This window comes from Suncus etruscus, chromosome 1 (assembly GCF_024139225.1).
Source record: "Suncus etruscus isolate mSunEtr1 chromosome 1, mSunEtr1.pri.cur, whole genome shotgun sequence".
Taxonomy (NCBI): Eukaryota; Metazoa; Chordata; class Mammalia; order Eulipotyphla; family Soricidae; genus Suncus; species Suncus etruscus.
Window position 1 is genome coordinate 55705740 of NC_064848.1, and position 23215 is coordinate 55728954.

At 34.2% G+C, this 23215-nt stretch overlaps 2 protein-coding genes across 2 annotated transcripts in view; one reads left to right on the forward strand and one right to left on the reverse strand.

Annotated features, from left to right (window-relative positions):
• The window catches only part of LINGO2 (leucine rich repeat and Ig domain containing 2), a 1160605-nt gene that overhangs the window by 565435 nt on the left and 571955 nt on the right, over nucleotides 1–23215 (reverse strand). The gene's annotated exons all lie outside the window — the stretch shown is intronic.
• On the forward strand, nucleotides 15060–15932 carry LOC126005602 (SAP domain-containing ribonucleoprotein-like). The gene has a single exon (XM_049771081.1). The coding sequence runs from the start codon at nucleotides 15060–15062 to the stop codon at nucleotides 15684–15686; it is 627 nt and encodes a 208-aa protein (XP_049627038.1). The 3' UTR covers nucleotides 15687–15932.

Consider the following 23215-nt stretch of genomic DNA (forward strand, 5'->3'; position numbering starts at 1 on the left):
AGTTTTGACTCTAGCTTCAAAATTGTGTTTGTGACCTCCTTTCCTTTTGTCTTGAAGTTTTGTATAACTTTATATTCTGCTATCTTATTGCACCACTGGGACAGTTATATCTTAATAAGCAACTCTCAAAAGATGACTTTGAAAATTATATTTGAACTTAAAAAATATGTCAAGATTAAAATCAAAGTGTTCAAAAATGAACATAAAATAAAGGAATTGGAAATATAGATGTTATTTCTTTTTGATTTGGGGAATCCATGGAGAACTGACCTGTAACTCCCACATGCAAAACATTTTAAATACCATTGTGCCATCTCCCTGATCCCACATAATTAACTTATTACCAGGTACATTCTGCCTTTCTCTTTACTTTCTAACCTTTAAACTTCTAAACCAGATCTTTTAGCCTATAGAAAACATGTATAAATTCTGAAGTCACAGCCTGTTCGAAACCATGTAGAGTCATCATTTTAAAAAAATCTCAGTGCTCTTTGAAATTAAAAAAAATCTTATCTACATGGTATTATTAATTAACATATATTTTATAGATTCAACATTTAAAAGCTTATTTATTAGAAAGCCTCAATAATTACTTTCTTAATTTACTTAAGAAGATATTTAAAGTTTCTGTAATTGTAATACAGAAATATAGATGTTACAAAGGTACGTGTTAGCAACCAATTTAATATATATATACTTATGCATGCATATTCATTGAAACAGATATAGCTACTAGTGGTAAAAACAATAGAGTAGGCTGAACGATTTAGACATTCTATACTAGCAGTCAGACCTCACATTGAGAAGAAGCACTGCAGATAGAATTGCAGTGTGGTAAGCCAAGTTACTACACATTTAATGAGACTTCCAGCTGCATTTTTCAATTTGTGCTCCTTGAATTTATTTTGTGCACTTTTTTTAAAACTACAAACTAATTAAGATACCCGCATTCTTTTTCCTGGTGGTAACTGCAATAGCTACTTTGAGCTTTTCTGGAACACTAGTAAATTACTCCATCCAATGGCTAGTCTATACAGATTATAAGGAAAACAAATAATGCATAAATATGATTTGTTTAATAGCAAGTTAAACTGTTCTCACAAAGAATCAAGCCAAGTTGATTAGTCTTATTTGCATAATGTTTTCATTTTGCATGTAATAAAGTCTGTTCAGAAATATAATATGTATTGAGCAGAATTAAATAATTAGAAGACATAGCTCCTTCATTTTTAAAGAATTTTACCTGTGAACTATTTTATCAGACCAAAAAGTTTCACACCGATCTCTCAACTTAGTTACCTAAAAACTCATAATATCAAATTAAAAGTAAGACTGCAAGAATTCAATATTCTCTAAGATGAAATTATAATTATACATTTGTTTTTTTGGAAAACTGGAAATTTTTCTAACATTAATAAACCTTTATCTAGAAAAATATATCTTTATATCGCATAGTTAAAGAAAGATAATTTTCTGAAAAAAATTTTATGTCTTGCTAAAGTGTTACTAGTGCAATTATAACAGCACTAGAATGAAAAATATGCATCTTGAAAATGTGAATGTATTTCTGATATTGGAAAGGTTCTTTTTTTCAGTCCTTAGCTTATTTTAATGAGACTAAATGTTTTAAAATATTGTGTTCTTAAGGCATAACAGTGGCAAACTAGTGTACTATATTTTACATTCAGTAAAAACATGTAATCTTACAATAAAATGGCTGTGTATGTAAGAACTCTATCTTCCTCTTGTAAACCAAAGAACAATCAACAAGATTTAATGTTTTGGCCAAAATCCTATAAGTACTGGTAATAAATAAGAGAAGTTGGTATCTGACTTCCAGACTGATAATATCAATAATTTGAAAAAAAAATTGTATAATGTGAGGACCTCTGTATGTAGTGACCAGAAATTATTAAATTTACAATTTAAGCCTCAGTCCAAAAGCTGGTTAATATTCTGGATAATAATGGAATAAGTATCTCTAAAGACAAATTTTGGCAAGAAAAAAAACACAAATCAGTTCATTTGTACTACAAAACAGACACCTGTAATCTCAAATTACCTTCTGTATTTTCTTCAGTTCAATGAAATGCAAATGTGCTAAACAACACATCCTTGACAAAGAAAAAAAGTCCATTTTGGCAAATAGTTATCCTCACTGTTCTCTTAATTGATTATCACTTCCCTTGTATTTTCAAGATTGTTCAGATTCCCTGACATTAATCCTTAATCCTTATGAAATCTCATCAAAACGGTATCTGTGTGAAGACCAGATGTTCAATCAGAGATTCTGGCTAACAGTTGGGATGATGATTTGTCATTCTGTACCCAGAATTACTATTGTTGAATGAAGCAAGCTACCTTCATAGGTTTTTTCCAGTCTAAATTTAGCATGTATGCCTATGGGTTTTCTAGATAGTTAGAACCCCTTTATCTCAAGCATCAAAGTAAGCCAAGAAAATGTAAAAAGGATTTGAAGGATTTGAGAAAGCAGAGATACATGTAGATAGAGGCATTTATCAGAATAAACAGTGTCTGTCTGTGAAATCTACAATTACAATAAAGATTTGTTTTATGAGAAATCCTTGACTTCTTAGACATTCATTTTTAGACATTTAACATCTGGTAAAAATTAAAGAAGTAATAAGAATTGGGAAAATGCATAAAATGATATAATGATCTTGTTTTAATATTATATTGACTATAGTTTTATAGCTAAATGTGTTAGATTATTAAAGTATCAAGAAATTAAAAATAATAATAGGCAGATTCTTAAACATTATAGATGTATGGTGAACAGGGTGATATGGTAATAATACAGTGAATAGGGTGCTTGCCTTGAATTTGACAAACCTAGGTTCAATTCTTGGCATTCCGTATGGTACCTTGAGCACTGCTTGGAGTGATTCCTGAGTGTTGAACCAGGAGTAACCCCAGAGAAACTCTGGGTGTTGACCCCCAAAAAAGACAATCATAGTTATGATTTAAATAACATGGGAATCTGATTTGAAATACAATTGAATTAAGGGTGACATATGCCTTAATTATCTCACTGTGTCCACAAAAGAAATAACCCACTTTCCTTTATCACGAAATACCTCTCAAGGTTTATTGACACTATGTTTTTTTAGTAATATGACTATAGTTCTCCACTTACAGAAATAAAGCTTACATTTTATTTTTGTTATTTATTTCTTTACATTTTATTTTATATATCATGAATGTTAATAACCATCATACTTTTTTTTTTGTTTTTTGTTTTTACTTTTGGAGGTGATATTTAGGGTAGACGCCAAGAAATAGAATTGCTGGGTCACAGAGGAACTCAATATTTATTTTTGAGAAGAATAGACATTGTTTTCCAAAGAGGTTAGACCAATTGACACAATCCCAGGTACAGCAAATAGGAGGTTTTTTTTTTTAATCCTGCATCAATAGCAACATTTCTAAGCCATTGAGAAGTTATTTTAATTTTCTGAGTATTTGACTCCATACTTTTCTACAAATTATGAATCAGCATATAATGTCATCAACAGTGGAAGAGAGTTCTTTTAGTAATCCAACAATTTGGGCTTTAATTTAAACGTATAAATGTAAACTATAAATATAAATATATATAAATATAAACTATTTATTTAAGCACCATGATTACAAACATGATTGTAGTTGGTTTACAGTAATTAACAGAACATCCCCTTCACCAGTGCAACATTCCCACCACCAATGACCCCCCCACCTGCTTCCCATCCCCTGCCTGTATTCGAGACAGGCATTTTACTACAGTAACTTTTTTTTTCAAGTTTAGTAAGCTCTTCTTTTTTTTTTTAAAGGATAAGAGTTAAAATCATACAATAATAATGGTATGAGAGTGGCAATTGTTGTTTGCAAGAGCTTTTCTTATTGTTTTTGAAGTAGGCCATACTCATTGGTTGAGATATTATATAGTTATCACTTCTGTTTTTGTTTCCATAATAATAAATGTGAACACACTTCATATGCCCACATTTATTTTATTTATTAATTTTAAGGTTGTCATTTAGCACTATGATTTATTTTATTGCTATTAATAGAATTTCAGACATGTTTCACTACCACCCTCACCACAAGAAGGTTAGCAGCTCTCCACCAAAGTCTCAAGGTCTGACACTGTGTCCCCATCACACTCCCTAGTAAACCTCACCATCACTGAAGTGTCCATTACCTTAGCTTAGACCAATAATTTCTTATATCACATTCAGTCTTTCGCATTCCTGACCACTTTTAGCATTCTCAGTTCTAATTTCAAAACTAAAGGTTTCTATTATTAGATACTTTCATATGCTTGTTTGTTTCTTTATACACAACTTATGAGTGAAATTATAAATCATTTGTTCTTTTCTCTCTCTGTCTTACTCTTCTTAATATGATATCTTCCAGTTTCAACTTGCAATAGACTGACTAGTTTTAATGTTATTTTTACTTACAGCTGCAACATGAACATACAGAATTATATCTTCTTTAATAAATGGCAAAATAAAGTGTTCATCTCCTTTCACTTTTCTCATGCAAGGAGACCTTTCTTTCCTTCTCTTGCCTTATTCTTTTTTTTCTTGCTTTATTCTTTTGTCTTTCTTTTCTTTCATTTTCTTTCTTTTTCTTTCTTTCTCTTTCTCTTTCTTTCTTTCTTTTTCATTCTTTCCTTCCTTCCTTCCTTCCTTCCTTCCTTCCTTCCTTCCTTCCTTCCTTCCTTCCTTCCTTCCTTCCTTCCTTCCTTCCTTCCTTCCTTCCTTCCTTCCTTCCTTCCTTCCTTCCTTCCTTCCTTTCTTTCTTTCTTTCTTTCTTTCTTTCTTACATATTTCTTTCATTTTCTCTTTTTTTTCCTATTTTAGTTAGTTAGTTAGTTAGTTGGTTTTGGGTCACCTGGCAGTGCTCAGTGATTATTCCTGGCTCTGCGCTCAGAAATTGTTCCTGGCAGGCATGGAGGACCATATGGGATGCCAGGGTTTGAACCAGGTCCTTCCTGGTTCACTGCATGCAAGGCAAACGCCCTACCGCTGTGCTATCTCTCTGGTACCTCTTTTCTTTTTTAATATAGCTTTGCTAACACTTTATAAATTTTAAGAAGTAGCCTCTAATTCATTACTAGTGTGAACATTTTCTACAATGCAATGGGGGCCATAATTTCTTTCATGGTACATGAAATTTTGAGTTGTTCATTAACTTAATAAAATTTATTATTTTTTGGAAAAATGTCACCTTAAAGTTTTCTTCATATGTAAAAAGAAAATTTTAGAGGAGGTAAGGTGCTGTGATACTTACTTAACCTACTTAGCAAAATATATAGCAAAAACTTATCAGAATTGCTCTGATCTTAACTGCAAACCTAATTGCTAAGAGTCCCTGTTGCTTATTTCCTAAATCTTGGAATGACTCAAGAGTTGTGAAGATAACTGAAAAGCCAGAAAAATATAGTTGGGTCATTAGAGAGGTCATTAGAGACCTAATGTAGTTACTTTTTCCTACAAGGAGAGCAGTTTCAATATTTTATCAGTGTATACAACAATTCCTTTGCTTACTGCACAGTTCTAGTGATGCAACTCTCTCAGGCTGACACATTTAGAATTTTCTATAAATCATTTTAATTAAAAATCTCTGGAATGTATTTACTGTGTCATTTGAGATTCCCACCTCCTGGGAAAATGAAACAAGTCTTTCAATGGTTAAATAAGCATGTGATATTTATGCCATAGGTATAATGCCATATGCATTTGTGGGCAAATTGAAGCATTCAAAAAACTGTTCCCTTAGATGTTTCATGCTGTATTTGGGGTAATTGATGCTTTAGGCCTAAAAATCTTAATAAGCTGACACTTTTATTTTCAGAAATGCCTGCAAGGAATGCAATTGTAAAAAATTACATTCTAACCTGGCTTATTGGCTAATAAAATGAAAGTAGTTTGCAACAAATAAACAAGTAAAGGATAAGGAATGCTTTGCACAGCTTTTACATAAATGGGTAAACTCAGTTCATTTCTTTCAATAAAAATACTTGTTGCCTAAAATAAATTCCTGATATTTATAAAGAAATGCTATGTTTTCATAAAATACATTTAATAACTTGTTACCAATTCTAGCTGGTTTTGTCCCTATTCCAGATAAATTTATTTAATTTATTTAAAAGGTAGTCATTCAAAATTTTTCAAAATTAATATCAATTTATGAATTATTGACATATAATTATATAAACATATATAATTGATATATATCAATATATAAATATATTGATTTCTTGATATTGATTTTAATATCCTATCTTTAATAATGTCACTTTACAAATAAATATATTACTTCTTAATTAAGTAGTATATTGTATCATATATAGTAAATCATCACATTAGTACCATTATTGCAGCAACAATATATCATAAATTGTTGCAACATATATTTTTATTCCAAGAAAAGCTCAAATTTAGAATATGGTTTCTGTAGTATGTGTATAGCTTTCATATAATTTAAAATAAAAACATTCATAATGAGTCATAATCATTTAGAAAATATATACTAAGTCAATGCCTAAAATTTTCTTAATCATAAATATATTAACATTTTCATAAACATATACTGATGAATAATTTTAAGAAAAAGTAGGCTCACTGCATTGGTGTCAATAAGAAATTCACAATTTTTAATACATTTAATATTAATCTCTTAGCAAAAATATAGTTTAAAATACTCCTAGTCCAGAGGTCATCTTTTTTAGATAATAATTTATTTTTATGTATTGTAGATTTTAATTCTGTGTAATCACACTTATATTTATTATTTTGCTTATACTTATGGCATCATATTAAAAATTTATTGTCAAGGCCATTTCCCCTTAAATTTTTCCTAGTTCTTCTTAGTATCATTATACTCTTTTTTTTTTTTTTTTTGTGGTTTTTGGGTCACACCTGGCAGTGCTCAGGGGTTACTCCTGGCTTCATGCTCAGAAATTGCTCCTGGCAGGCACGGGGGACCATATGGGACGCCGGGATTTGAACGGATGACCTTCTGCATGAAAGGCAAACGCCTTACCTCCATGCTATCTCTCCGGCCCTCATTATACTCTTTATCTTTTCCTTTGCTTGATACATTCTCTTAAGTGAGAAATTACTATTAGAATAGTTTTGGGCTAAAATACATAATTTTATGCTGCATTTATGTTTAAATTCTGTCAAGGTGTTTGTCCTTTACCTTTTGGTTACTTTTTGATTCATAGGTTGCTCAAGAATGTTATTTTATTTTTACATATTTATCAACTTTTTTTTTTTTGGTTTTTGGTTTTTGGGCCACACCCAGTGGTGCTCAGGGGTTACTCCTGGCTGTCTGCTCAGAAATAGCTCCTAGCAGGCACGGGGGACCATATGGGACATCGGGATTCGAACCAACCACCTTTGGTCCTGGATCGGCTGCTTGCAAGGCAAACGCCGCTGTACTATCTCTCCGGGTCCATATTTATCAACTTTTATGTCTATCTCATATTACTGATTTCTAGTTGTGTTTGATATTTTTCAGAAAAGTTATATTTTATCATTTCTATGTTCTTAATTTTATGAAACTTTTTTTATAATTTATGTTATGATCAGTCTTATAAAATATTTGATGTTCCCTGGAGGAAAGATATTATTAGCAGTTACTACTTAATGGTATCTTCTATAAAGATCTGTTAAGTTCCAATAGAACAACATATTTTCCAAATTTGTTGACTCTTTATTGAATTTATATCAAAAGTATAATTATCAATTGAAAGTAATATATGAAAATATTCACATGTTTATTTCTCCATTTATTTTTATTAGAATTGTTTGTGCTTTATAACTTCCTATATGGTGCATCAGCATTTCCAATTTCACTATATTTTTTGGCCACACCCAGCGTTGCTCAGGGGTTACTCCTGGCTGTCTGCTCAGAAATAGCTCCTGGCAGGCACGGGGGACCATATGGGACACCGGGATCAATTTCACTATATTTTTAATAATTTAATTCTTTATAATTAGATAAAGTTGGATTTTGTTTGTTGTTACTATTTTAGTTTGAAATGTTACTGTATATACTGCTAATTTTTCTACAGTATCTTTTATTTATTCTAGCTATCATTTGCTTTGGGTTACATCTTCTCACTTTTAAATTATATGTGTCTATATAGCTAAAGAATCTAATTTCAAAATGGGAAAAGAACCTTAAATTTTCTCTCAAGAAAATATGAAAATAGCAAATAGGTACATGGAAAGTTCCCCAACTTCTCTAATCAGAAAAAATGGAAGTCAAAGCTAAAATTAAATATCACCTTACAGTATGTGAAATACCTTATCAAAAAATCAAGATAATGGTGTGGACAAGAATGTGGAGAAAAGTCTCCCATAAAATTCAGTGAGAAATCATATTGGAGATCACAATGAAAATTAGCATGGAAGTTCCTGAAAACATCAACAAACAAGATCTCCAATTCTAGAGGTCTGACTGAGACAATCGCAACTGAACGGGTCTTCCAGAAGCATAACGAATGACTCTATCCCAGGCTCCATCATAGGAGCAATGTAATGACCTAGACCACCAACTACAGAAAATGGATTATAACGACACCAAAGAAGCAGAACTGCTAGAACTACAAAAAAAAAAAAAAAAAAAAAAAAAGACTTCATCATAAGCTGCATTCCTTGAGCTGTACAGACATCAAGATCTCTAGATACAGAAGTCCAATTTTACCATCCATGACGAAGCAGAAGTCTTCTATACACCTAAAAGCACCGAGGGAAGAGTAAATGATCATGCAAGGAGTCTATAGTTAATCCCATGACAATATACTTCAGGGGTAGAGAAACCCTGTATCTCAGTGGTCGGCAACCTGTGGCTCACGAGCCACATGTGGCTCTTTACAATTTTTTTTAATTTTTTAATTTTAATTATGAGAACAAAGATGCAAAGAAAGAGGACAAGGTAAAGTTACAGTGGAAGGACAATCACCCATAAACAGAATTCTCAGTAGTTCCATTGCTAATATCTTAACTTTGAACTTTCAGCCAAAGAACATTAAGAAAAATAAAACAGAACCCATGTACAATTACTTTGTCCCAAAGTCCCTATATTGTAATACAAAATATTTCTTAGCAGCACACAAAGAAATCTAAAGCCATAAAACTTATGTAACTCCTTAAACATTGAAGGCAAAGTACTTTTTTACATTTCTATGCACATGCATATTAGTTTAAGTTAACCTCAAAAGTTTAAGTGGGTTGTTTTTCTTAAAGATTAGAGTCAAAGGAGCACAGTAAAAACGGTGTTAGAGTGGCAATTATTGTTTGCATAGGCCCACCAAAATATGAGGGACATGGAAAGAAGAAGCCTTTGCCTAAATACAAGGAGACCCTAACTCCTGAAGTTTTCTGGCATAAGACCAACTCTAGGCTCCAGGAAAACTAGTTTGTCCAATCCAAGTCATTGTCTGTAGTGCCATTACACTTTTATTTTTCACACAGTCTCTGTTGTTGGCATCATGTTTCTGTATCAAAGATCCAGGAATCTGCATATCCTACATTGCAGTCAGGATGGTGTGGAGCTCCTCTCGTTTCACCTCACAATTACAGTGCAAAGCAGAGAGCCCTGTCCTGTAAGCAGCTCGTTGTAGTCAAGTTTTCTTAGTGTTAAGGGAAGTCTCTTTTGAACAGGTCGATGTCAGAGCAGTGGTAGGGTCTTCCCTGGTAGAGGATTGCTTCCAGGTGTTGGTATATAAAACCTTGGATGTTTCATAGATAGCTTCCCTGGTTCAGGGGTGAATGGAGGATGACCATTCTTCTGAGGCCTGGGTCTGCTCATTAGATCAATGTTCAGGGTGTAAGGTTCCATTGCACTACAAGATTTGTGTGTTCCAATCTCTATTAGATAAGAACTTGTTTGTATGTATAGTATTTTCCCATTTTAATGTGCCTATGCAAACAAGAACAATGCCACATGACATTATCGGCGCATATGGGGCTGTAAGAACAAGACCAACAATCCCCATGACATGGTTCAATCATAAGATTAAACAGAGGGACTCTTTCACCAACATTCCTTATTGAACAGCTCACAAGGAGAAGAAAAGATAAAAAGTTGGTAGAATCGTCACTGTAAAAGGATACTTAGTAAGAGTTATAGCTGTCAAAGAAAATACACATAAAATATTCAAAAGACATATGTGTCCATTTTATGTCTTTTGAAATAGTTGGGAGTTGTTAAATCCAATGCACAACTTTGGTCTCTGATTAGGACTGTGCAGTACTGAAGTTAAAAAGAATAAATGTGGGGTACTGATGGTAGAGGGTGAGACAGTTAAGTAGTAATAATGAGCTTTGTAGGGGTGTGGAAAGGGCAGAATATGTTGTGGCAGGAGGTTGGTCTTGGTGCCTAACAAGTTAAAAACTGAGGGTAAAGAGGGTTAATTAAGGGGAAGATAATGAATCTGGATTGGGAGATGAGAGAGTAGAATGGGATTTGGTGTGGGGGAGGGGCAATATATTCAAGGGGCTAAAATAAGTTGTATAGCTGAATTGTTTATGGATTAGGCTTGGCAGTCAGAGAGGACCACTGTATAGGAAGTCACGTCTACATACACACTGATTTTAGAGACCTATTTAAATGTTATCCTCCAAATCTAGAGCATTTCATTTTTTTTCCTAGAAATAATCAAGATATAAGAACATTTTTGGGTGAAGTTAAAAGGTATATATGTAGCACGGGCGCAGATGCGCCTGCGCACTTTTGAAAATGAATAGTAGTAAGAAAAGAACCCCTGAATGAGGTCCAGCATGCGTAAAACAGGAGTTTGTTTCCCCAACACTCCCCCCGCCCCCGGCCCGATTTACCAGGCCCGGCCCTGAAGACCAGTCTGGCATGGGGAGATCTCAGTCCCCTGGACTAAGTGGTCAGCCCAGGGGTCCTATGGCTAGCTGTCCTGCCCAGAGCCCCCAATATACCAGTCAAAGAGAATCAGAAGTCCTGGTATGTGGAATCTTCTGAGCCCAGCCCCTGCCTCTGTCATTTGTGTATGCATAGGGGAGGGATTTCTCTCCCTCAACTTCCCCCCAAGGGCCCGATTTACCAGGCCTGGCCCTGAAGACCAGTCTGGCGTGGGGGAATCTTAGTCACCTGGACTAGCTCTTTACACTTTTAATTTGGCTCTTCTGTGTGCCAGGCGGCCGCTCCTGGAGTCAGGATTATGCTCCTAGCCTCTGTCATTGCGTGCCCTGTGTGGCTCTCAAAATAAATATCAATCGTGGTTTTGGCGAGATTTGGCTCAGTTGAAAAAAAGGTTGCTGACCACCTAGGACAAAGAAATTCCCTGTATAACATCCCCAATAGTTACTGTGCCTATGAAGGGAGAAAAAGGAAAAAAAAGCACAAAATAAGCATTTTCCACATATAAATTTATTGATTGATCGATTTTTATTGATATCTTTATTTTGGTGTAGATATTGAAGCTGATGTCTCCAATTTTATTTTATTTTATTTTATTTTATTTTATTTTATTTATTTTATCTTTCTCTCTCTTTTTGTATTCCGGCATGGTTTGATTTCAAAACCGAGACTATTGAGTGGTACTTGTCTTTATTGCTGTAGTGCTCACTGGATATTTAATTTGATATTTCTGTATTGATGTGGTGTTTCAATTACCTTTTTCATGTCCTTGCTCAAACTGAGGTTGAAAGCTTCTAGAAGGACTCCGCCATGTTCAGCTTATTTGATTTAATTTATTTTATTTATTTTTATTTTTTTCTTAGTTTTTACTCCATTCTATTGCTTTTCTTTCCTTCAAACAAAACCACACAACTCGAATTATCGAGCTCCACCTCTCAAAAAGAGAGGGAAACAAGGGAGGGTAGCAGGACCAAACAGATATATGATAACTAATAGTAAGCTAGACAAAGAGGGGACCACCTACTCTAGCAGCTTGGGGGGTGATGGAGGGGATATGGTTGCAGGAAGGGAATGGGGATGGGGGAAGACAAATTTGGTGATGGGTATTCCCCTGATTCAATGTTAATATGTACCTAAAATACTACTGTGAAAGATATGTAAGCCAATATGATCAAAATAAAAATTAAAAAATGTTCTAAAATAATAATCTTACAAAGTAATCTAAAAACCCCACTCTAAGGCAAATACCCTAAAGACATCAAACCACTGTCTTAAATTAAATATCTGTACTTTCAACTTCACTACAGCATTAATTACAATAGCCAGGATATGAAAAGCTAAATGCCCATCAAATAATAGGATAAAGCAGATATGGTGTATACAACAGAATTTTCTTACTATAAAAGAAAGTTACCATACTATTTGTTACAATAATGACATCAAAAGCCTTATGATAAATAAATTATTCAGAAAAAGACAACTATTTTACTAACACTTTCAGATTCACTTGAACTCTGAGAAAAACATGCCATAAAAATAGCATTGGTATTTGATAGGGATGCGAGAATAGGGGAATTGTGTAAAGTTGGTCACAAATTTCCTATTATTTGATAAGTAAAGTTTTGGAACCTAATATGTATCCTGGTGATTATAGTTACAAATCTATTTTACATGCTTAAAAGCTAAATATGTTACATACAGAATCAGTAGCAATATGAATGATAGAGGCATTGATTACCTTTGTTGAGATAATCATTTAGTAAACAAAGTAAGATAGATAATTCATTCCTTTAGCATGAAATAGAACCAATAGAAGTCAATCAACTTAACAAAACATGAAAACAATGATTAAATTTCTCTTTTGAGGAATCCAGTCTAATTGTCAAGAAAAATTGTTAACAGATTTTTGCTATGTTGCTATAGGAACACAAAGAAAATAGCAGTTAATTTTAAAAGGGGTATCAGATTAACATTTTACCTATGTAAACAAAATCTTTCTTTTGATGAAATGGGAATGGAATTTTTAACAGTGAAAAAGCAAAACAAGGAATATAAAGATATTCAAGTTCCACACTCAGAACATAAGACTTAATATGACTAGAAAGGGACATTAATGTCAAATAATGATATGAAATAGGGATATTTAAGGGTAACCTGAAGATGGCTATAAATACTTTGTTTTCAGATTAGAAATTTTAACCAAATCGAAAAAATGTGCAAAAGTCAAACTTTGAGTCTAAAAATCAAATATTTCTAGGATATTACAAAATGTAGTGGGAAAAGAAAGACATAGCAAATTCAAAATTGACTTATCCTAGAGTGACAGTTCAGCAAATAGTATACTTGCCTACACAAGGTCCACCCAGGATCAATTCTTGAATAACCTGTGTTCCTCCAAGAAAGGAGTGATTTCTGCATGCAGATGGCAATAATTCCTCAACACTGCTAAGATGTACCATCCCTCCCAAAATCAGAATTATACTTTGCAGAATTATAGTTTGCACAGATTTAGAATCAATATATCAATACTGTTTATCCTCTAGTCTAATTTTGGAATAATCTTGGCCAGTCAATTATTCTATAATTTTACAATATATTTTTATGATGTATAAATATTTCAAATTTACTAAATTATATATAGAATTTTTCTTTTTTAAAATACCTTTATTTAAACACCATGATTACAAACATGGTTGTAGTTGGGTTTCAGTCACAAAAAGAACACCCCCCTTCACCAGTGCAACATTCCCACCAATATATTTTTAGTTTCTAATTCTATTTTACTATATATTTTTTGATCAGAATAAGATTGTTAATAGAAAGCCTAATTAGTGTCACGGTAGTATTTGTTAGTAGAAAAACAATTTCCTTGCTTTTAAATTAGTGCACGTTCTTACAAAAAATAATCTGTTTTAACTTAAATTATAAAATGTCTTCTTATTATTGGAGATTATAGTTATAAATGTTAAAACCAACCACACTACTCTACAAAGATAAATCTTAGTCTTCCTTCATTATATTGGTGACTACTAATAAACATTTTATATATAACTTTAACTGTTGTTTCTCCCTGAAGATCAAAATGCTACATTTAGAAGAACTTTGTGGTTGTTTAAATGCAGACATAGTCATTTTAAAAATTACACTTGAACAGTTTAAACTAAGAATTCACACTAGTGTGGCATGTAAGGTAAGGGTTGCTTGTGACTCATCAATATGTGTCTAACATAACAATGTTGCACCTAATATCATGTGAGAAAAGTAGCATATAATTACCATGTTTTGATATTTTTAAGGAAACGTTGAACATGAATATGAACAAAGGATACATTTTGTAAAATCAGTATAGTGAAGAGTTAAATCCAATATTTCTGTCTAAATTTGTATAATAATATAGTATTAGCATCTGAAAGGAATAGTCTCCTTTTATAATTATCTTCTAAATAACAGATAAAGAAAAGTGATTAAATTATGCTTCAATTGAATATTAGTAAAGCTCAAGACTTAAAACCCCATTAATGTTTCAATTTATAAAATACATGCAATTTTCTCACGACAATGTCTATTTAACATCTTAGTATCCTCCTACCCCTACTGTACTGAAAGACACACCATAAAGTAAAGATGTATATTAGAGGATTATGCAGATAATGCTTACTTACTTTGAACACTTGGTTCTCATGTAAATATTATTGCTAATAGTAACAAAAAGGGTGACACAGTAACTAAAGAATCATAATCTAGTATGTCCACTAAATCCAACAAAATGTACAACATTCTAAAATTTAGAATGACTTTATTGGGATATAGAGTAAATATAACCTTATTACAACTGGGTCATTCATATTTAGAAATAAAGTAAAATTTAAGTTTTTAAATTTAAAACTTCAAGAGGCAATGGGAATATTGGTTTATTTTGACATTCCAAACCCTGGTATTTTTCACTCAGCAATGTGTAAATACTGTCCTGGAGTGACACTTTAACCTTTTCTAAAGTAAACATTATTTTCCCATTTTAAACAAAATAAATTCTCTCTGCTCTTTAGACATTCTAAACAAATGAGTACATCAATTTAGCTGCTGAATAAAGAAGGAGTAAGGTTTGTAACATAGCTTTTGTATTTTTAAAAATTGGAAAAAGGAGCAAGATGGCGGCGGAGACGGTGGAGCTCCATAAGCTGAAGCTTGCTGAGCTGAAGCAGGAATGTCTTGCTCGTGGGCTGGAGACCAAGGGAATAAAACAAGATCTCATCAACAGACTCCAGGCATATCTTGAAGAGCATGCTGAAGCGGAGGCAAATGAAGAAGATGTATTGGGAGATGAAACAGAGGAAGAAGAACCAAAGCCCTTAGAACTCCCAGTTAAAGAGGAAGAACCCTCTGAAAAAACACCTGATGTGGCAGCAGAGAAGAAAGTGGTGAAAATTACATCTGAAATACCACAGACTGAGAGAATGCAGAAGAGAGCTGAACGATTTAATGTACCTGTGAGTTTGGAAAGTAAGAAAGCTGCCCGAGCAGCTAGATTTGGAATTTCTTCAGTTTCATCAAAAGGACTGTCATCTGACTCCAAACCCATGGTTAATCTGGATAAGTTAAAGGAAAGAGCGCAAAGATTTGGTTTGAATGTTTCTTCAATCTCCAGAAAGTCTGAAGATGATGAGAAGCTGAAAAAGAGGAAGGAGAGGTTTGGGATTGTCACAAGTTCTGCTGGAACCACAGAAGATACAGAGGCAAAGAAGAGGAAAAGAGCAGAGCGCTTTGGAATTGCCTGAAGAAAAGCTTTTGCTTTATATTCTGCAGTGGTTTCCACCTTTCTGATTCTTGTTGGTCACATATGTACCAAAAAGCACAGTCATGTGCCTAGGTCCTGCCTTGCAGTGAGGGAGTACATACCCCAGGTACATCTGTGAACTTAGGCAGCAATTTTGACTTACTGCTGTTTCAACCTTTAGTTTATTTTGTTTTTTTAAACTATTATTCTGCTTGTTAATTAAAAAAAAAAAACTTTAGAAAAGAAAAAAAAATTGGAAAAAGATGTTAATGAAAGTGGTGCAGATGGTAAGGTTGGGGAAAAACGTGCTAATGTCATCTAATGGATGCTACCATAATTTTCACTGGAATACATATATATTTGTTTTTTTTTTCTGTTTTTTTTTTTTTAATCATAACACTGTGATTGGCCAAACTGTTTATAACACCATCTATTTAGACATTAAGTGTTCAAAGGACAATCCATTCTGTCCTTCCTTTTACCAATGTACATAATCCTCCACCCAATACCAAGGCCTGCCTACAGTCAGGTAAGAACAAATTGATTTTTATCTTGCTTGTTACAACACAAAGGCAAATGGAATTTTGAAAACTTAGATCAACATAATTTGACTTGATTGCTGTATCTCTCTATGGTGTTACTAAAGTCAGTGTCTAAAGATGTACTGGGCTGGGATAGGTGTAGGTGAGCCTTCTGTGTTACTGTTTAGACTCACTGAGGATGATAGGTTACAGTATAACTTTTCCATGAGATTCCTGTGATGCTACTGGGTTGATGCTACTACAAATAATTAAGTTGCTGCACAGTTGAATGTAGCTAGCAATACATTCTATGTTTTCTAGATCTAAAACAAATATAATTGCTTGTAAGTTTGATGAGGTTAAGTCACAGAGCATGGTTCCTTCTGTATGGGGATGTAGGAGTGGTGTTAGGCTGCTGTAGTTTAATGCAGAAAGGGGAGTCTATGCCCTTCCTATTCTTTCTGAGAATGCCACTGAAGGATTAGTCAAGATAGAGCTATCTAGAAAGTATAGGAACCCTCTATTTATTTTTGTATTTAATTATTTTTGAATTGAACCTATAATATACATGCAAAGAAAATGCTATTCATCCCTCTCTCCCATCATAGTACCTCACAGATCACCAGTCATTTTCGGGTGTTATTGAGCCACTTACTAATGTGTTTTTATGTTTTTATGTTTTTTCCCAAATCTGAGCAGACTTTTAAAGATCAATTCATTCCTTATGTCAAAGGAAAACTGAAAGTTTTCTGTAAATAACATGTAGACACAGTATATGAAATAAACAGACACTCTGAAAAAAGATATAGATAATCCTCTGAGGAAAAATTTTCTTAAACTATCCATATATATGTCATTATTATTTCAATACTCAAAGATGACTTTATGTTTAAAAAGGAGTCTTGTGGGGCTGGAGAAATAACATGGAGGTAGGGTGTTTGCCTTGCATGCAGAAGGTTGGTGGTTCAAATCCCGGCATCCCATATGGTCCCCTGAGCCTGCCAGGAGCTATTTCTGAGTGTAGAGCCAGGAGTAACCCCTGAGCGCTGCCAGATCCAAAAACCAAATAAATAAATAAAGAAAGAAAGAAAATAAAAAGGAATCTTGTGAGTACTTGTAAATTAAAATGCAAACATACATAATTAATATTAACTACTCTGTCAGTTGTGATACAAAGGTTACCCTTCTGGTAATATTGACTCGGGAATATTTATTCAAAACTAATTGTTTAAGCTAATTTTTATAATCTATGCTTAATTTATGACGTTTTAATAATATCAGATATATTTGAAAGAACAATTAAAGATATTAAGTGACTTCACCAATAACTGAGAATAATATTGCTTCTTTTAATGTTCTAGGCAATTACTCACACTCTTTCATATTGCTCATCTGAACAAGGTAAAAAGAAAGGCATAAGAATTTATGGACCAGGGCTGGAGAGACAGCATGGAGGTAGGGTGTTTGCCTTGCATGCGTAAGGATGGTGGTTCAAATCTATGCATCCCATATGGTCCCCCCAGGAACAACTTCTGAGCAAAGTGGCAGGAGTATCCCCTGAGTGCTGCCAGGTGTAACCCAACCCCCCAAAAAAAAAGAATTTATGGGGCCAGATTGATGGTATAGCGGTAGCAGGTAGGATATTTGCCTTGCACACAGATGAATATGTTTCAATTTCTGGCTCTTCATGTCATCTCTTGAACCCACTATTAGTGATCCCTGAGAGCATAGCTGTACTCAACCCTGAACGCTGCTGGGTGTGGCCCCCAAAGAAAAAAATTTAAATGGCATATTTTTTTCACATTTACTTAAAAATAATATTGTTCACTCAAGTCAGTGCTAAGCTATATTTCTTTCATGTACTATGCAACAGTCTAGTTGTCATATATCTGATATATAGCTACCAAGAGGAGCTTTACTTCAGTTTTAATACGATAATAGATAATTTTTTATAAAAATGTAAATATTTCAACTTGTGAAAGTATACCACCTATTGAAGTCAGACATCCAAATCTATATAGGCAATGATGTTGATTTTTTTAACAAAGATTTTTTTAATTACAAGTAGAGTTCATCTTTGAGAAATTTGCGTCAAATTTTCAGCTCAATTACATTTGTTTTCCAGTGGTTTATCTGTGTTTATGTTCAGTTTTGAATCGCATTTGTGAAAGAAAGCTAAGTGACTTTGATACAATTCTATCGTTACTTAGACTAATGATACTAGATTTGAATTTGTTTATATATAAAAACAAATAAATGGCATGTTTAAACAGTGGGAATTAGTAGTAAATGAGAAAAAGATCATAGAAGTTGCTTGCAGAGGAACAAGTGTTCTCTTGCTATATAGCAAGAGAGACATTTTAATGAACTGAGCAAATGTTTTGCTCCTGTGAAGATGAGATTTGTCTCCTGGCACAACTTGGTCCCTGAAAAACCACTGAGTGTGACTGCCACATACAGAATCGGGAGTAGCAGTAGATCCTGAGAACTTCTGGGTATGAACAAAGTAATCACAAATTGAAGGGGGAAATGAGAAAAATTGTGGTGCTCAATGAAATTAAGATGAAACATCACATGAAGTTTTTATGTTTGTCCACCATTAGTAGTTTCTGACTCTAATTTGAAAAAAAAAAATTTCAAGCATCAAGAGAAATACAAACAAAATTAAAAAATGAAATATCTTAATTTGATTTTATGCTTATGAAAAATCTAAATAACTGTTTATAGCATGAAAATCTGTATGTTATTATAATTCAGAATATTATTTCTTATTTTTCTTTTGCAATATCATGCACTTTTAAGAAACTTCTTTAGAAAGCAATTGTAGGTAAAAGTTTTGCAAATAAGACTTCAAAAGTGAGTACTTGTTTTACAGAGACTTTGTTATAAATTTATAATCTGAGAATAAAAATGCATTACATATTTGTAATAACTGTTCAGAAATAAAATAAAATCTGATATCAGTTGTTTGATGTTCTTACCACATTGTGACTTGTGATAAAAAAATTAGTATTACATGTTATTCCTGTAACTCACATTAATAATTTGAGATGAGATTAACTTCTTTATCATTTATGCTACTTAAGCAGAACAACTGATAGATCTACATGATTCTATTTATATTCAATATCCTTAAATTTTCACAAATAAGATTCAGAATATCTCTAGTTGAAAAACTGGCATTTTACTTTAATTGTGAAGAAAATTCACCCAAATTATTCACATTTTAATAATCTATTGAATGAATTTTACTTGTTTCTTATGCATAGTTATCAATCTATAGTTAAATTGAAAGAAAATCAGTGATACTGAAAAACTTTATTGCTTAACAGATCTTGTGGAATATATCAAAGAAATAACTGACAAAAATATTCCTTTAAGTATTATGACTCATTAGAATGCACAATTTTGTTTATGAGCAGAAAAATATTTTCTTTTGGGGTTTTTGGGTCATACCTAGTGGTGTTCAGGGTTTATCCCAAGCATTGTGCTCAGAAATCGCTCTTGGTAAGCTCTGGAGACCATCTGGGATGCTAGGGATTGAACCTGGTTTTATCCCAGGTTGGCACTATGTAAGGAAAAACCCTCTCACTGTGCTATCTTCTCCAGCCGCCAAAATTAAATTTTAACTTGAATTAATTACTTTAATTGTGATGTTTGCCATGACTTTATTATAGAATATATGATACAAAACTTCACTTGTTTTTGGTTTGGGGGTCACACTGGTGGTTTTCAGAGGTGATTTATGGCTCTGCACTCAGATGCACTTAGAAATCACTCTTGACAGGCTAAGGGGGACCATATGGGATGCCAGAAATCAAACCTGGTATGTGACATTTTTTTTATTTTATTTTATTTTATTTTTTGAAAACAAATATTCACAATGGGATTTTATAAAGTCTATTTTTAATTAGACTTAGGATCAATTTTAAGTGATAACTGACTCTTCTACTTTGTTTGGGTGATCTTCATGTGTTCTTGTATTACAAATAAAACAAATTGTTTGGTGAAAAGAATGAAACAGTTGTACCACAGTGGTTCCCTGAAATTCCATTTTTTTAAATATATTTTTATTTAAGTAACATGATCATATTTGGGTTACAGTCATAACCAGAACACCCCCCTTCACCAGTGTAACATTACCTCATCCCCTGCCTGTATTCGAGACAGGCATTCTACTACAGTTATTTGTTTTTAAGCTCAGTAAGTTGTATTTTTTTTCCTTAAAGGATAAGAGTAAAAAAATATAGTAAAGGTGTGATAGTGGGAATCGCCATTGTTTGCATAGGTCCAGAAAAATGGGAAAATGGAGAAAATTTCCCATAACTTGGTACAAACTTGAAATCTATACAGCGATACTCTTCTACCAGTATTGCTTATAAAACAGATCTCACAGGGGGAAAATCAAACAATCAAATAACAAATCAGGTGGGCAAAATTGTCACTATATGAGGATATTCGACAAGAGTTATAGATGTTAAAGGAATACATCTGAGATATACAAAGGAGATACACGTGACCCTTTTATGTTTTAGAAATAGTCAAGGGGGAGTGGGGTGTTTCCGAGATACCACTTTGGTCTGTGATTTGACAAGCAAAGAGAGCATGGAGTCATGTCCTCCCCTTGTTGCCTGCTGAAGCTTCCTAATCCCCGAGAGGCTTTTGCTTCCTAATTGCTGGAAGTTGAAAGTTCAGCAGACCCCTCCCAGCCCCTTGCAGGAACAAGGAAGCCTGGGGTCTCTTAAATTGCACCTCACTGGAAACCAATTGCTGGGACCCTGAACAGGTGTCCAGAAATAGCCCTGGGGACGGGGAGGAAGGAGAGAGAAGGGGGGGGCGGGGCTGCCGAGGATGCATCTTTAACTTATCTTGGCCAAAAAGCCGACAGCATGGAACCTTGCCATGACGCGTTGCCTGCTGAAGCTTCAGACTCCACACAAAACTTATTGTGAAAGATATGTAATCTACCGTGGCCAAAACAAAAATCATGCCAAAGGCTGCTTTAACCAGGCCTAGGAAGGGGTGTAGGACATGGGTCACCACAGCACCCCTCTACCTCCTTCCTCCAGTACTCCAGGGCTTTGCCTGGCCACATGGCTGGGCAAGCCACCAAGGTGGGTCCCTTGGAGGGTTTTATTGGTTTTCCTAGGCTCTCCCCGTTTCCCTCCTGGCTCCAAAGGGAGGGTCTGGGGGCGGGGGCTGCGACAGTCTGGCCTTCTGGCTCAGCAAGGATCTCTTTCCTTCCTGGGAGCCGAGCCAGGAGGTCCTGCCAGCATGGGTTTGACAGCCCTCCGCCATGCCAAAGGCTGCTTTAACCAGGCCTAGGAAGGGGTGCAGGACATGGGTCACAATAGGTTATGGCATTAGGACTTATCAGGGAAGTTTCCTTATTAAACTTATCCATTGTGAAACCGCGCAGGGGCTAGTGCCCCCACGTGGAACATTATAAGAAATATATGGATATCACCTAGGATAGTGTCTTTCTTTGTGCTTCCAGAAGCCCCATTCCGTTACAATTGTCTCTGCCAGACCTTTGGAACTGGGGATCATGTTTATTGTGCAGGTCATAGTTCAAACCCTAAACTAGGGCTTTTTTATTGGTCCCAAGATGTATACAGTCTAGGTTCAGTGCAAAGACCAAGATCACCATCCACAGAAGATGGATTAAAATGACACTGAGGGAACAGAACCTCTAGAACCACAAAGACTGGCTTCATCATAAGTCCCACCTCAGGATCTGTGCAGATACTGAGACCTCTAGACACAGAGGTCTGATTGTATCACCCAGGACAGAGCAGAAGTCTTCCACACACCACAAAAGCACCACCGAGAGAGTAAATGATCCTGAACAGAGTCTAGAGTTGATCCCATGACAATATACTACAGGGACAGAGAAACCCCATATTTCTTAGGCCAAGTGAATTCTTTTTCAAATGACCCCAATATTTACTGTGCCAGGGCAGGAGGGAAAAAACAAAAATACAAAAATCACAAAACCTTGGTTATTTTTTATATATTATTTTTTATCTTCATTTATTATTATTATTATTATTATTATTATTATTATTATTTACCTATCTATTTTTGGTCGATTTCTCTGTTTGGATGTGATTATTGAAATTGTTGTCCCCAGTTATACTTATTTTTTTCTCTTCCTTTCTTTTCTTTCATTATGTGCTATGCCATGTTTCTTATTTCAAGACCATGGCATGTTATTTTTTGTTTGTTTGTTTTTGTTTGTTTGTTTTTCTTTGTTTTGTTTTTTGTTTGTTTTTTGTGGTGCTTATCGATATAGCTGGAGTCCTTACTGGATATTTGACACTTCTTTTGGTACTGGTGGAGTGTTTCACCTTCTTTTTCTCCTTCATTTCTCAAATCGATGATGAGAGCCTCTAGAAGGATTCTGCCCATTTTCGGTGTATTAGACTCTTACCCCAGTTTATTACTTTTCTCTTTTTCAAACAAAACCACGCAACTTGAACTAGCTAGTCCTGCCTCCAGTTAGAGGGGGAAATAAGGGAGGCATCAAGACCAAACTGGTGCAAGTCTACTAAGTAGTAGGTTAGATACAGAGGGGACCACATATTCTAGCTGCCCTGGGGGTGAGGGAAGAGGAAATGGGAGGTAGGACAAAAACGGAGGTGTAGGGAGGACAATTTGGTGATGGGAATCCCCCCTGATTTTATGTAAATATGTACCTAAAATATTATTGTCAACAATATGTAAGCCACTATGATCAAAATAAAAATTATATTTAAAAAAAAAGAAATATATGAATATCATTGTGTTTCATCTGCTTGTCATTATCTGAACGCCATCCAGGCACTCATTTTATTCCTTTACTCCCTCACTCCCATCTCTTGGTTCCCTGAAATTCTAAGTCTAGTGTCTTTTTATTTCTTGCTAAGTGTTCTGACTTCTCTCCACAGGTTCCTTAAAATGCCCAAGAATCTTTAAAAGTTCTCTCATAAGTTAAGCAGAAACTCAGACAAATACATTTCCTTTCCTC